We start from the raw sequence: 14258 nt of genomic DNA, 5'->3' as shown, positions 1-14258 counted from the left end.
CATGCCATGCATTGGTTCCATAGTGATGTATCCTCGGGGGCGGACATCCGGGCATTTTCACCGCCTGGCAACCCGCGGCGGTGAAAACAAAGGCCCAAAACTCGCAGAAAACGGTACTTTGGGATGATTGTTGAGAGTCCCCTGAACAGTGCAACAAGATTAGCTCTACGTGTGTAACATATATAAATTTGGTTGTTCGGGATTACTTCAAAGTTGAGTTTGTGTTGTTTTCTCAAATTTTCACCGGCTCGACCGGCGTTCCAAAGCAGCGCGCACAGAGCCCATAGAAATGCATGGTACAGTGGTGCACGTCTTAGCAACATGGAACGTCTGTGACGTAGCTCCGCCCCCGAGGATACAATCACACAAAATTGGAACATATCTGCTGTATGACCACCGCCCTCTAGAGTATAATACCGCAACATGAGAAAATCCATGTTCTCCATTACCTTACTGAAACCTGTGATCATAGCAATTTATACATTTTCTGAAAGCTAAGATATAGGAGAAAAGGGCTGTGCACATTTCAAGGAATCATTAATATTGCAATGTAAGTTAAAGGAAAAACATGAAATGAAATTCTCCCACAATTTACCTTCATTGATATCATTACATGTTTGTGTTAAGAATGGTTATAATGTATGATACCCAATGAAATCTGTACATTGTGAAAACCACATATCAGAAAGTTTGACATATATGGTTCAGTGACAGGGAATATTGGAAATGACAGCGAAAAAATATATAGAATCAAATTGCACTTTAACTAAGATTACCACAGAGCAAAACTGTTTTAAATAATTTAAAAAGGAAATTATAGTGAAGAGAAAGAAAGCGGAGAGGAAAGATGAGGCAATAGATGAGAGGAGAAAACATAAAAGAATAAGTGACTTATATTACTCCCAGCATGCTTTGCATTTGTCAAGAATTTCAGGTGGTCTGAAAAAGTAAAAAGATTATCATGCCATTATCATATCAATATAAGTCACCAAATAGATGTGAAACCAGCACCACTGCTTGCTCTATAGTTAAGAAACAGCTAGCTCACAGAAGAGGACTCTGTCGAAATGTCGATCACTAAAAAGTTACAATGAAATGTTGCAAGACAGAAGCTTATAGAAAACAAGTAAGGCACATTATACATATAGTCCCTGTGAGATCTCGAGATTAAGAAATATATTAAGTTATATTAAGGAACCTGTACAAAATGGCCGCAGTTGGCTATTTTGAATCTGATCCGAAAACCAAACAGATATGCATCAGAACCCATAATGCCCAATACATGTATTTGTGCCAAGTTTGAACGCAACATCCATATATGACTGAAATCTGGTTTCAGAATGGCAGAAATGCTGGATTTTGCTGGATTTTTAACACAAAATTGACTGCAATTGTGCCATCTTGAATTGGATCACGAAACAATTGTGTGTGCAGATGTGTGACATGATGTATAATACATATATAAAGTTTGAAAATTGGTTTAAGAACAGCATTCATTAAAACAAAATGGCCAATCATCCATTTTGAATCCAATCTGAAATACAAAATGATGTGCATCAATGTCCCATAAAGTTCAAAATCTGTCAATGCTTGACCAAGCTCCAGATCTGGAATTGCAGAAATACTTGATTTTGATGAATTTGTAGCACATATCGGACCATGAAACAAATGGATGTGCATATGTTGTACAAGATATGCAATGTATTTGAATTTGATGAGACCAGGCATGTCTGAGATACAGGTTGAGACACACGGATCTCAAAACATTAGTGCTGGTTTTCGAACTGCATTTGAATGGGGACTAAGAAGTTAGTTCGTCCAAATAAATGTGACCAGCTTTTAAAAACTGTTATTACTATTTTCAAATTGATGATTTACAAAGTAGACATCTTACTCAGTTGAGCCAACATGTATCCACAATTCAAGCCAGAAAACAAAAATTATCTTGATAGGAAGTGATGTTGGGTTAAGAATGACACAATTGTGAAATTCAAATAAATTTTGGAAAATACAAAATCTAGGTATTTTACAATTTTTCACTCAATGAGTGCCTAAACCATACCAAGCATGACAATTCAAAACAGAAAAATTAGATTACAGCTCACTGTTAAATACCGGCATATTCAGACAATGGTAAAATTATAGCTGCAAGAAGGTATTTCATTCAGCAGTTTTCATATACTTACCATTTTCTGTTGTCAAGATGTAAATTACACGGCATGCAGAACAGTACAAGGTGCTATCATCTTCATGAAGCATTATACTAGCCATTACATTCACATGGATGCTTAATCTGATAAATATAATATAAAATTCTAATAATTTGTACTCATGTAGATGGATTGATTTGGACAATGGACATTTCATTCTGTGGTTATGGCAATACAATATGCTAATGAAAATAATTATGCAATTCAGTATGACATCAAACTATTGTACACATTTAGGATCATGCCAACATTGTGTAATAGCAAGCAATAAAACAGACATACTGATGAATGTCTTCACCAATCCTTGACTTGAGCTGTGGTTGATGTTGTAGTATTTTACATAATACACGACATGCAGCCTCCTACAGAGTACGATATTATAATAAAGAATCACATGATACAAATAATTACTTTCATAGATAAAAACAACACAAATCTTATGATTTATGTAATTTACATAATACCATAACCATTTGAATTATAAGTAATGAAATAAAAAAACAAAATGCATTAAATTTCAAATTACTTGCACTCCAGCATGAGCTCTGTGCTTCCCCATGACTAGCGTAATATCCTCTAGCCAGTCATAACCAACTGAATAAAATTGAGACTTGGTTTTCAACACTGCATCACCTAATGTTTAAACAAGAGAGAAATTACATAAAAAATGTCCTGCTAAAAAAAAATCTGGGAAATATATTAACATGATTTTGATGATATTTTTAACCAATTTAATTTGTGATAGTCAGTTATAATTGGAAATCTTAGTAACAACTTTAATTTCATTGTGAATTTAATGTAAGCATGCTGTAAAATAACACCACTGTGTTTTATGTAATGTAATTAAGCCCATTTGTCTTCTAGAACATGTGGCATTTTTAAATTTTCAAAATAAATTCTACAATATTAGTTAACAACCCCAAAAAATTACACTTTTGGGTGAATTTGTTTTTCCAAGCTTGCTACATGTGCATGTTTTTTTTTTATTTTTAATTGCCATTAAAATTGTGCTTTTTTTTATGAAAATCAGATTTTTCTGTAATTATTTTAACTGACTTTTTGCATATTTTTAACTGACAAGCACAGTAATTGGGAGCATTTTAATATTTATAATGTGTATTCCTTAAAAATTTTAAGTGAATCATGGTCTCTTTCATCAAACAATTCAGAAGTGTCTCATTCAGGATGCATTATTCACACCATTTAAGATAATATACCGAGGTATTAAGATTATATACATGTACTTACTGAGTTTATCCAAAGCACTAAGTGCACAAGTTTGTAGCCGGCCATCATCAGGGAACGAATGCAGGGATTTCAAGATGGTGGCAGAAGATCCATGAACCTCAAGAAGATGTTTATAATCATCTATAAAAATAAAATGGTCTAGTCATATGAGAGGAATTAATAATTAGTATCTTGCATGTATAAGCTACAATGTAGTTACCCCATTATACATTTTTTAAGTTTAAATCAAAACTTAACAGACAATTTCTGGTTTAATTTGATGTTCATTTCTTAGGTATAATTATTTTACATCCTGTGTGTGAGTTCCATGTACAGACTCAATGGGAATCACAAAGCCACTTATACATGAGTTTCACTTATTTACAGGTGCAACTCTCGGTGCTTATGTTTGATCAGGCATTGTTGTGGCCACAAACCCTTCTATGTAGTTCCATACATTGATATGATTTCTTCTGCAAAAGGCACTACATATACAGTTAGCACTTGCATACTGTAACATTCAGTAGAAATATCACAATTATAGTATTTAAAATAAGTATTTAACATTATAAAAAACATACCATTGTAGGCCATAGCTTCTAGAAGTGCACAACCAGTTGTGTGTAAGTCTACAGCTTTAGGAAAATGTTTCATTGCATTCATCACTCGTAGATGGATGTCACCTGACAAGAGGTTTTCACAAGCTTCCTCTGCATAAAAATACATTAATTTAAAGTTAGTGTTCAGTCGTTATCAGTGTCCAGTCATTATCAGTGTCCAGTCGTTATCAGTGTCCAGTCATTATCAGTGTCCAGTTGTTATCAGTGTCCAGTCATTATCATTGTCCAGTCGTTATCAGTGTACAGTCTTACCAGTGTCTATTCGTTAACAGTGTCCAGTCATTACCAGTGTCCAGTGATTATAGTGTCCAGTCATTATCATTGTTTAGTCATTATCGGTGTCCAGTCGTTATCAGTGTCCAGTCGTTATTAGTGTCCAGTCTTACCAGTGTCCAGTCGTTATCAGTGTCCAGTCGTTATCAGTGTTTAGTCGTTATCAGTGTCCAGTCATTATCGGTGTCCAGTCGTTATCAGTGTCCAGTCTTACCAGTGTCTAGTCGTTATCAGTGTCTTGTCGTTATCAGTGTTCAGTCATTATCAGTGTCCAGTCGTTATTAGTGTCCAGTCATTATCAGTGTCTAGTCATTATCAGTGTTCAGTCGTTATAAGTGTCCAGTCGTTATTAGTGTCCAGTCATTATCAGTGTTCAGTTGTTATCAGTGACCAGTCGTTATCAGTGTCCAGTCATTATCAGTGTTCAGTCATTATCAGTGTCCAGTCATTATCAGTGTTCAATCATTATCAGTGTCCAGTCGTTATTAGTGTCCAGTCATTATCAGTGTCCAGTCATTATCAGTGTTCAGTCATTATCAGTGTCTAGTCATTATCAGTGTCTAGTCATTATCAGTGTCTAGTCATTATCAGTGTTCAGTCGTTATAAGTGTCTAGTCATTCAATATAATTTGTATGTATTTCCACATAAACAAAACAAAATGACATAGCCCCCCCCCCCTTCAAACTGTTACAGATGGTAACCAGCTGTAATCAGATTAGGAAATACATGATGGAAGGCCACTATAAATATTATCAGGGAGGGCATAAAAAAACAATAAAAAAAAAGCTGAGACTAGTTTTAATTTCAATCACTTCAATCACTTACCAATGTTCGCAATAGTTTGTAAAGTCCTGAATGCATACTGTAACAAATGTACTGATTGGCTGTGATATTTAATGGCTGATAGAATGAGATGATAATCATTAGAAGAGACCACATCTAATTGATGATTAGAATCTACAAATAACAAGATATGAATATAATAACACATTTTTATGTAATTTAATATTTGTTTTGCATTTATAACAAAATTATTATTCAATATAGTATATATTTTAAAACATTTTCCCACTGAGCAGAAATCAATATCTGATAGTTAAATAATTTTTGTCCAAAATGGCGACTAGTGTCATAGGACATTTGTAATATTCGGGGTATAAAACAGTAAATTTAACAGAAAACACTTTGTCTGAAATGATTGAACAAAATTAGGAAATTTTGCTGCTGATGACCGGTGAATCTGAATCACTGTCATGTATTATTATCTGGGATTTCTGAACAACAGTATAAAATAAAACCATGGAGTAAAAGTCAAGAAAATCCAATCATTTGTTTTCATGGTGAACTTACTATATCAAAACAAAACTGCATTGTAGATTAAAGTTAATGATGATCCATAACAGTATCTCGGTTTTCTGGGTTTTAGTTGATTCATAATGTCTTGGTTCAATTATAGAATAAATAAAAAGCAATCTTGGAATCAGAATTTTTAATTTGTCTCACCATTTCTCAGTAACTGACTGAGTGCTTTGCAGCTGACTGTTTGAATGTGTACATCATTTGGGAACATTCTCATTGTACCAAAAATAGTTTCCAGGATATCTTTTTCAAACATTGCCAAGCAACGAGAAGCTATTGTAACAATGAAAAAACACTTAATATATTACCATGGAAATTAAAAAATCTCAAGATGCTCATTACAATAACAAATTTATAGGTAATAAAATAACGGTGCATAATTATATTTTGCTCTATCCTTTTCTACTAAAAACATTTCCTTTAGCTTGTATATATAGCATACATTATACTGGAATTGTGAATAGTTTACCAACATAACAAAAATATTAAATTCCTTCAAAGAATTATGAAATAATTTGGATTATATGATATCAACAAATATGTGCTAAGACAGCAAATAATAGTCTGATGTTATTATAAAAAGTTGAATGGATTCTTACATGAGCTAGCTAGATAGCTGACAGTGTCAAAAGCAGCAGCAAGGACAGCACCATCCTCCAAATGATTACTGATAGCTTGCATTATATATCTACAGTAAAAAAAATAATGACAAATATATACAAAGACACCACTACAACATCTGATATTCAATTTTCACAGATTTGAATATTGCAAAATATAGATTTGAATGCCACCAAATACTAGTCTTGAGTTGAATACTGCTAAATACTGATTTGAATACTGCTAAATACTGATTTGGATACTGCTAAATACTAATTTGAATACTGCTAAATACTGATTTGGATACCACCAGATACTGGTTCTAATATACCACCTACCAGTAATACTGTTTTGAACACCCACCGAATACCCAAGTAAATATCGTCAAAAACCAATTTCAATACTGCTAAATACTGATTTCAATACTGCTAAATACTGATTTCAATACTGCTAAATACTGATTTAAATACTGCTAAATACTGATTTGGATACTGCTAAATACTGATTTCAATACTGCTAAATACTGATTTGGATACTGCTAAATACTAATTTCAATACTGCTAAATACTGATTTAAATAACACCAAACACAGATTTTAAAACCTCCAAATACTGGTTTGAATACCGTCGGATTGACATTTCTACTATCATTTTCAGTGGCTGATGTATAAACATTGAATAGTTGTAATTACCTATGTGCCTGGCTTTGTATTATTAAATTCTTCAGTTTCAAGCTCCTCTTTATGAACTTACTCAGAGCAGTACATCCAACCTATTCAAAAAAAATTAAATACTTGTTTTCACTGAAATAGTCCAGCTTTAAAAATATAAATAATGTATACTGTGAATTGAGTGAACTCGTACCTCTTGAATGCCAGCATTTTTATGGTTTGCCATTATATCTATAATGTAGCGATGTGCATGGTAAGCCTCCAGTATTCTTGTACAACCATCTATATTAAACAGACAATAAGAGGAAAACAAGTTTAATTTAAATTCTAATGATTGTTTATGAACACGTTTGTGCTATCTACTCGTGCAACCAAAGTTAACAACTTCAAGTTATGAACACTGTTTCACAATTGAAACAAAAATAATAGAATATTTGTTTGTATCAAATGTACAAAATGCATTCTACCAAGGTTAAATATACCAGGGTATATGTGATAAAGACACATGAATTAGCAGGTAATATTGCAAGCCAAATGTACATTTTCAGAAATATAAGGGAATGAGTGAGTCTTTGAAAGAAAGCTAGAGTTTAGTTTTGTTTGTTTCTATGTTCTTGCATAATTGTGGAGTGTACATTACATGTTTTTGCATTTTAAATAGGGCCATAGCCATGCTCATTTCTGTTACCACAATAAAACATTTCCCAACAATCATTGTGTTATGTTATGTTATGTCATCAATCAGGCACCGTTATGGTATGGTACATGTATACCTTATCGCATATCCCTAAACACAGATAATGTAAGTTACATAGCCTTATCTTATGTACCGTTGATTGTACATACCATGGTCTGCTAATAGCACTATTTCCTTGATAGCCATACGTAAACCCTCAGGAGTGTAGTCATTCTTTAGTTGAAGCAAGAGATCTAGGGTCTTCTCTTCCTCATGGAAGATATTAAATCCATCCTCCATCTTTCTACGTAGTTCACTCTGTACCTTATGGGATCATCAACGTCTTGGCTTCTTATATTAAATCAGTATGATAGAATCTTGTGAACATTAACATCCTGTTGTATGCTGAAAAAATGAACGGCAAAATGAAGTAGATGATAACAAATACCAAACACATACACTCTTCAGAAATAAACAAAAAAATAGCAAATAGTTTAAAAAATTACATAAATCAGGATGAAACTATAAACTTGCCGGACACTGAAAACAAAATTTAAATTCCTAAAAAGGATCAATTTATATTCCAGTTGATAAATTTATACAAAATAGTTCCAGTGAAAGACATCTACTCACAAATGATGGCAAAATAAACAATGTTATATGAATTGTTGTATGACACTTTAATTTAACAATGTTTAAAAATGTCTTTCTGTTTTTTGTCAATTTTGATTTCCAATATTGTTCTCTCTTTTATTTATCTTTGAGATCTAATCACTTTAACTTTCTAAAAATAGTATATAAAATGCATTCCAGTATGGTTTCTACATGTAGGACTTTGAACACAACTGTAAAAACAACAACAAAGTACACAGTTCTTCAATCTATTATCTGTTTGACAACATGACCTGCTTTACAACAGGCATAGCTGAAAACATAGCATACATGCTATATACACTGTACCCATGTTGTACATTAAATTACGTGCAAATGGAAAAAGATGGCAGCTGGGTTGTGTCTGGGTCTCCAGAGAGCCCTGTCTATTAAAATCCAATTTTGTCAAGCAAGCCTGAGAAGATTACAGTACAAGAAGACAACTTTATCTCTGATGACTTCTCAAGGATGATTTTATGTGTTACATCCCATAATAGTGTGCATCATGAATCACAATTTTCTACAGTTTCCATAATCTGAGCGATTTCAATGAAATGAGAACTGCTCAACCCTTAGTTTTCTTGATTCTCGAAAAAGCACTTTACTCTACAATATAGCCTTTTGTAGGGTCACTTTGCCCATGCAATTGTGTTTAAAACAATATTTCAGTAAGATTTGTATGGTTATATTTAAACAACAAAATGTTCAAATCACAGCTAATATCACTTTAATTTATAGTCTACCCAGTAAAAGTTTATTTATCTATTATAACTTTTTACTAGAAAAAAAACAACATTCCTGTAAAACATGTTCAATGCAATATGTTATAGTTATAAAAAAATAAATATTCACATTGACACCTATAGATTTACATAATACTTACTGTTCTTATATGAAAAGGCATTCTACCTTTTGAGTAACCCATGTACTGAGCTAAAGTACAGTTCAAGTGTAATTTAAAATTTAGTCACCATTAGCTTAAACTTATTTTCGCTTGTTTTTTTGGAAAGGCAGAGCCGGCCGAAAGCCAGCTTTAGTGTAAATCAACATAATTTTACAATGTATTACCTTATAGTTGTTAGTGTTATTCGTTTTAACATTTTATTTTTTATATTTGTATTTCGTTATATTGTGTTTTTTGTGTATGATTATTGACCATGGTTAATGTATTTCCAATTTATTAATTTGAGTCAAATAAAATATACTATATAATACTACATTCCAAAAGACAAGGTCATTACCAATTCAAATGTCAATAACCAGAAGGTCCATACACAATGCATCAATATAATACACATGATAGTCACAAGGTATCATGGTGATTAACATTTGATAATTTAATACTGCATTCAGAGTTGTTTTGGTTAACAATTAATAATAAAAAAAAATGAGAGCATATCTACTTTATTTGGCAGTAATTAATTTGCAAAATAAATCCTTAATTTGGACAATACTTAATTAATAAGAAATAACTTGAAATTATCAAAACATAATACATGCTACTAATATTAACACTACTATAAATATAATTAAAAATCAACATTTTGGTACAACTACTAGTATGGTGTAATGGAATAATTTCTGAAAAATGGTACATAAAAACTTACACACAAGATGCTAATCTATTGACTCATTATCAAAGCCATTGTTACACATGCAAGCATACAAGACATTAACATACATGATAGAAAAGTTTGAAAAAATTGTTTCTAAATAATAATGTTGAAAAGGGGGTGGATCGTTGTTGACATAAACATCAGTTCAAAGTACTGAATCTTAAAACTCGTGCAAATTTAGTATGTAAGTGTGATATTCCAAATAATGTTTAGAAACAAGTTCCAATACAAGATTTAGGAACCATAAAAAAAACAATTCCTCCAACTGAACTCACCTTGCAAATTTTTTTTTAAGAGAGATCCATTTGCAGGACATCTGCCATGTTGTTACAATGTATCCATATCAGTTCAATCTTATTATCATCAACCTTTGACCATCTATTTACTATGACACTATGAAATAAATTGACATATTCAGTATTAATCAGAGCTTTGTGCAATTTTGCCATAGAAGCATGCATATACCTCAAATTTAACATAAACTAACACCAAACTATATACACCTTTATCAAAGCACTGGTAAAGTCAACTTCTTTTTTATCTTTAATGATAATTTCTGTTTATTTCATAATTTTTAATTGACTGCATAACTAAGACTGAACCTGCATCTGTATTCATCAGCTGATATTAATTCATGAGTGTTGATAATTTTATCTGCGATAATCAAATTTTGAAAGAAATTCAATTTAACAACAAACATTTTGTGTACTGTATTATATTAGATGGAAAATTATTTAAAGAGACACATAGTTAGCATAATCACTTTTGAAAATATTTGTTGATTTTAACCATGCTTCTAAGAGCGCTTTCAAGTGTTTAAAGTCAGGATTCATAACTGTGATGCAAGATTTAAAAAAAATAATTTGTAATCATAACTAAAAGTGCCTCAGTGTCATCATTTGAACCAGTATGATTTCCTCTTGCTAGATTCTAAAAAATCTGTAAATTTTCTTGCTCATGACAAATTCTGATCAGATTAAGCAAGAATCTGTGCATGTTCTCATTAGATTTTTGATAGATTCTTACTGAAAGTATTACAAAATAAAACATGTTCTGGAAGTCATTTACAAAATGGTGGATGAGGTACATGCATGCCTTTGTTTCTGCTCCATAAAGAATTGATAAACACAGCCTCCAACCTCATGACTATAGGTGTTGGAATAGCACTTAAAGAACTTAGAAACAGTATGTGCCAGAAGTTAGGTGAACTCAGAAACAGTGTGTGCCAGAAGTTAGGTGAACTCAGAAACAGTATGTGCCAGAAGTTAGGTGAACTCAGAAACAGTATGTGCCAGAAGTTAGGTGAACTCAGAAACAGTATGTGCCAGCCCTTATAAAAATGAAACTTTGATAAAACCTTCCCGATGCCTTCCTGGTACCTTCCGGGAACTAACCGGGAAGGTTCTCGCATAGAAATCCTATGCAACAAAAACTAAGCAGCTTTATGCGGCTAGCTGCTTAGTTCTTGCATAGTGTTAATACTATGCGAGAAGGTGTCAGTTATTTTCATACTATGCGAGAAGGTGCCAATAAAAGCATAATTCTATGCAAGAAGGTGCCAGCTATTTTCATACTATGCGAGAAGGTGCCAATAAAAGCATAATTCTATGCAAGAAGGTGCCAGCTATTTTCATACTATGCGAGAAGGTGCCAATAAAATCTGAATTATATGCGAGAAGGTGCCAACTATTTTCATACTATGCGAGAAGGTGCCAATAAAATCTGAATTCTATGGGACAAGATGCCAGCTATTTTTGTACTATACCAATAAAATAAGAAGTTATGCAATTTCACTCTAGCTTCCGACTTGCACAAGCACCCTTTGAACCATTTAAAGAGTAAAATAATCATCATTACAAATATGTGTTGCATTAATGATAAATTTTATTTAAACCTTTTAAAATTTACAGCAACAAAAACTGGTTTTATTTTACAACAATAACTGTAATTATTCTTGACTACAGATTTGCTATAAATGTGTGTGCAACACTGGACTAAATGCAATTGCATTTATGAAATACACCCCTAGGTGTCTCGGGGGGAGGAGGGGTTGTTTCTATTATATTATACAATTCTGAGAGACACAAATAACTATATAGTACCAAAAGCCATGTTCAAATGTGATACACTTTTGAAATGCTTTATTTGAAACCATCGTTAATAATATAAAAATATTTTGTTTGGAAATTGAGTTCAATTTGATTGTTGTTTCAACTTTCCCAAAAAATAATATTTACTTTGTGACAAATATTCAATTTATCTAAATTCCTTCCTGTGAATTTTGGTTTTGATACTACCAACAGAATTTTGTGTCCCTTAGAATCCAAATAAATACATGTGCACTGTATAGTTTAGACTGTCAACAGTTCTCGGGCCTAATAAAGAGTAACTTATTTTCAAACGCCTTGGGCGTTTTAAAGATATGCCGAAGGTTTTTCAAGCGAGAGCCGTAAGGCCCGAGAGACTTTTATAGCATGAAACGCCCTCATGGCATGACATTCCTGCGGAGATTTGTCACTCAAACTATGCCATACACCGATCAACCAATCATGAGAGAAACGAGTCACCAAGGAAGTAGTTGAAGAGTGACAAGTCTCAACAGGAACGTCACCGGGCAATTTCCAGGTAATGTCGCATGAGGGCGTTACATGCTATAACAGTCTCTCGGCATTTCATTAAAAACACCTACAGCATTTGAAAAGTGATTTTTTATCAGGCTCGAGAACTGTAGACAGTATATGTATAGTTACTAAATACATTTTTGAAAATGATTGCACAAGTGATATGCAAGATATAATTCCAATTTTGAACAAATTATCTGTGAATCTAATCACACTCCACCATATTTCCAAATTCACATACATAACTAACATTGTTGACTGAAACATTTACACACAGACCTAAAATATTATTAATTTGAATCAGATCTATGTTCCTACTCTCAGACTTGCACGGGTGTATGTGGCTCAGTGTAATGTTGAGGAAATTTTCCAACCCAGCAAATGCAAGGATTTTTGATCGTTGCTCTGACTCAAGACGACATATGCATGCCAAAATTGATTTGACGGTGCAAACACAGTTTTGTTCATTCTTACACCAACAGTGAGGGATAGCAAAAAAGTCAACTAATCCAAATCGAACAATATTGTTTTGGCTGTCAAAATACTTAACACAGTAAGAGTTTCTAGCTTTCACTGTGTGTAATCTCGTGAATGAATTACCTGACCATTGCACACACCATCTTGACAAGTCTCTAGGTTTATGGTTGAAGCGACCTCCGGCATATAAAATTTATTATATTTTATTGGTCGTACGGCCCCTGAAGAGTTGACACGCCGTTTACGATCCATTAGCCAACTGTGAAAAACATTAAAAGCTTGATTAAACAATTCAAAACATTGATATTATGTAACCATCCTTAAAGTTTATTATACTGAACAATCGATGTTCTGTACGATTAAATATTAACTCTCACAGCCAAGGTGTTTATATGGCAATAGCAATTGTTGTCTTCTTGTTACAAATTTCATAGCACCACTCATTTCGCCCAACTTCCCATCCACTTCCGCTTTTCAATCACTTTTTTTCGCTTGATATTGCGACCGCTTGTTGAATTCGACCGGATAATTTCTGCTTTATTCTCGACCGCGCAAACGCTCGCTCGCACGCATTTAAAATTCAGACTACTAAACAGATTTTTCGAGGTTTACATGATTTAATGCTTTCTTTCCGGTTTTCATAGACGTTGAATAGCCGTCAAAAGTTCAAATACGCAATCTGACCCTTTGACCTAGATATGACTTGGTCCCGAAAGGTATTTTATTTTTACTGCGTCTGTCACATCGTCCGCTTGCACGGTGTTGTTCCGTTCGGATATTCCTTCGCCGGAACATTCACCTTGAAAATTCATGATGCGTCTGTCAATTATATACACATCATTACTGTGAAGCAAAATGATAAAAATGGCAAAAAACTGCCGACTTATATAACTGGTCAGAAAAAAACAAAAACATGTAGATTTACCTCAAGCAAAATACCTCCAAAGGTAAACTAAAACCTAATGTTCCCTCGACAGAAATATTGGTCAGTTTGTCTTCGTTGTAGTTTATTTTTCAACCATTTCTCACGATTTTCGCAACCTTAGTTAACGACAACGCCGCCATCTTAGAATATACGAGAATAAAGCCAAGTCCCGCAAAACGATTACGTAACTTCAAGATAGACAGGAGCTATAAACCACGGACAGACTTTAATTAGAATGTCTATAAACCGTGTCCTGGTAAAAAAAATGTTTGGAATGTCGAACGCCTTGGTTTCTACCTCCATGTCTACACTAGGTTTAGAACGGGCATCGG

The 14258-nt window shown here is 33.2% G+C and overlaps 1 protein-coding gene and 1 long non-coding RNA gene across 2 annotated transcripts in view; one reads left to right on the top strand and one right to left on the bottom strand.

Annotated features, from left to right (window-relative positions):
* LOC146748008 (leucine-rich repeat serine/threonine-protein kinase 2-like) overlaps window positions 1–7936 on the bottom strand; it is a 72488-nt gene extending 64552 nt beyond the window's left edge. The window contains exons 1-11 of the mRNA XM_085497526.1: window positions 7807–7936; window positions 7154–7242; window positions 6982–7061; window positions 6290–6378; window positions 5835–5963; window positions 5157–5288; window positions 4019–4147; window positions 3459–3578; window positions 2737–2843; window positions 2493–2572; window positions 2187–2293 (exon numbers count right to left, since the gene is read on the bottom strand). Coding sequence (XP_085353652.1) covers window positions 2187–2293; window positions 2493–2572; window positions 2737–2843; window positions 3459–3578; window positions 4019–4147; window positions 5157–5288; window positions 5835–5963; window positions 6290–6378; window positions 6982–7061; window positions 7154–7242; window positions 7807–7936 — 1192 coding nt within the window. The remainder of the gene's footprint in view (window positions 1–2186; window positions 2294–2492; window positions 2573–2736; window positions 2844–3458; window positions 3579–4018; window positions 4148–5156; window positions 5289–5834; window positions 5964–6289; window positions 6379–6981; window positions 7062–7153; window positions 7243–7806) is intronic.
* Window positions 7937–11519: 3583 nt separating this feature from the next.
* Window positions 11520–11696, top strand: LOC144342148 (uncharacterized). Its single transcript, XR_013418710.1, has 2 exons — window positions 11520–11582; window positions 11613–11696. It is a non-coding gene; the product is annotated as an uncharacterized LOC144342148 (long non-coding RNA).
* Window positions 11697–14258: the final 2562 nt, after the last annotated feature.

The sequence above is a fragment of the Saccoglossus kowalevskii genome, chromosome 3 (assembly GCF_978046115.1).
Source record: "Saccoglossus kowalevskii chromosome 3, keSacKowa6.1, whole genome shotgun sequence".
Lineage (NCBI taxonomy): Eukaryota > Metazoa > Hemichordata > Enteropneusta > Harrimaniidae > Saccoglossus > Saccoglossus kowalevskii.
The sequence above is the reverse complement of the archived record's forward strand: the minus strand, read 5'-3'. Positions and strand labels throughout refer to the sequence as shown.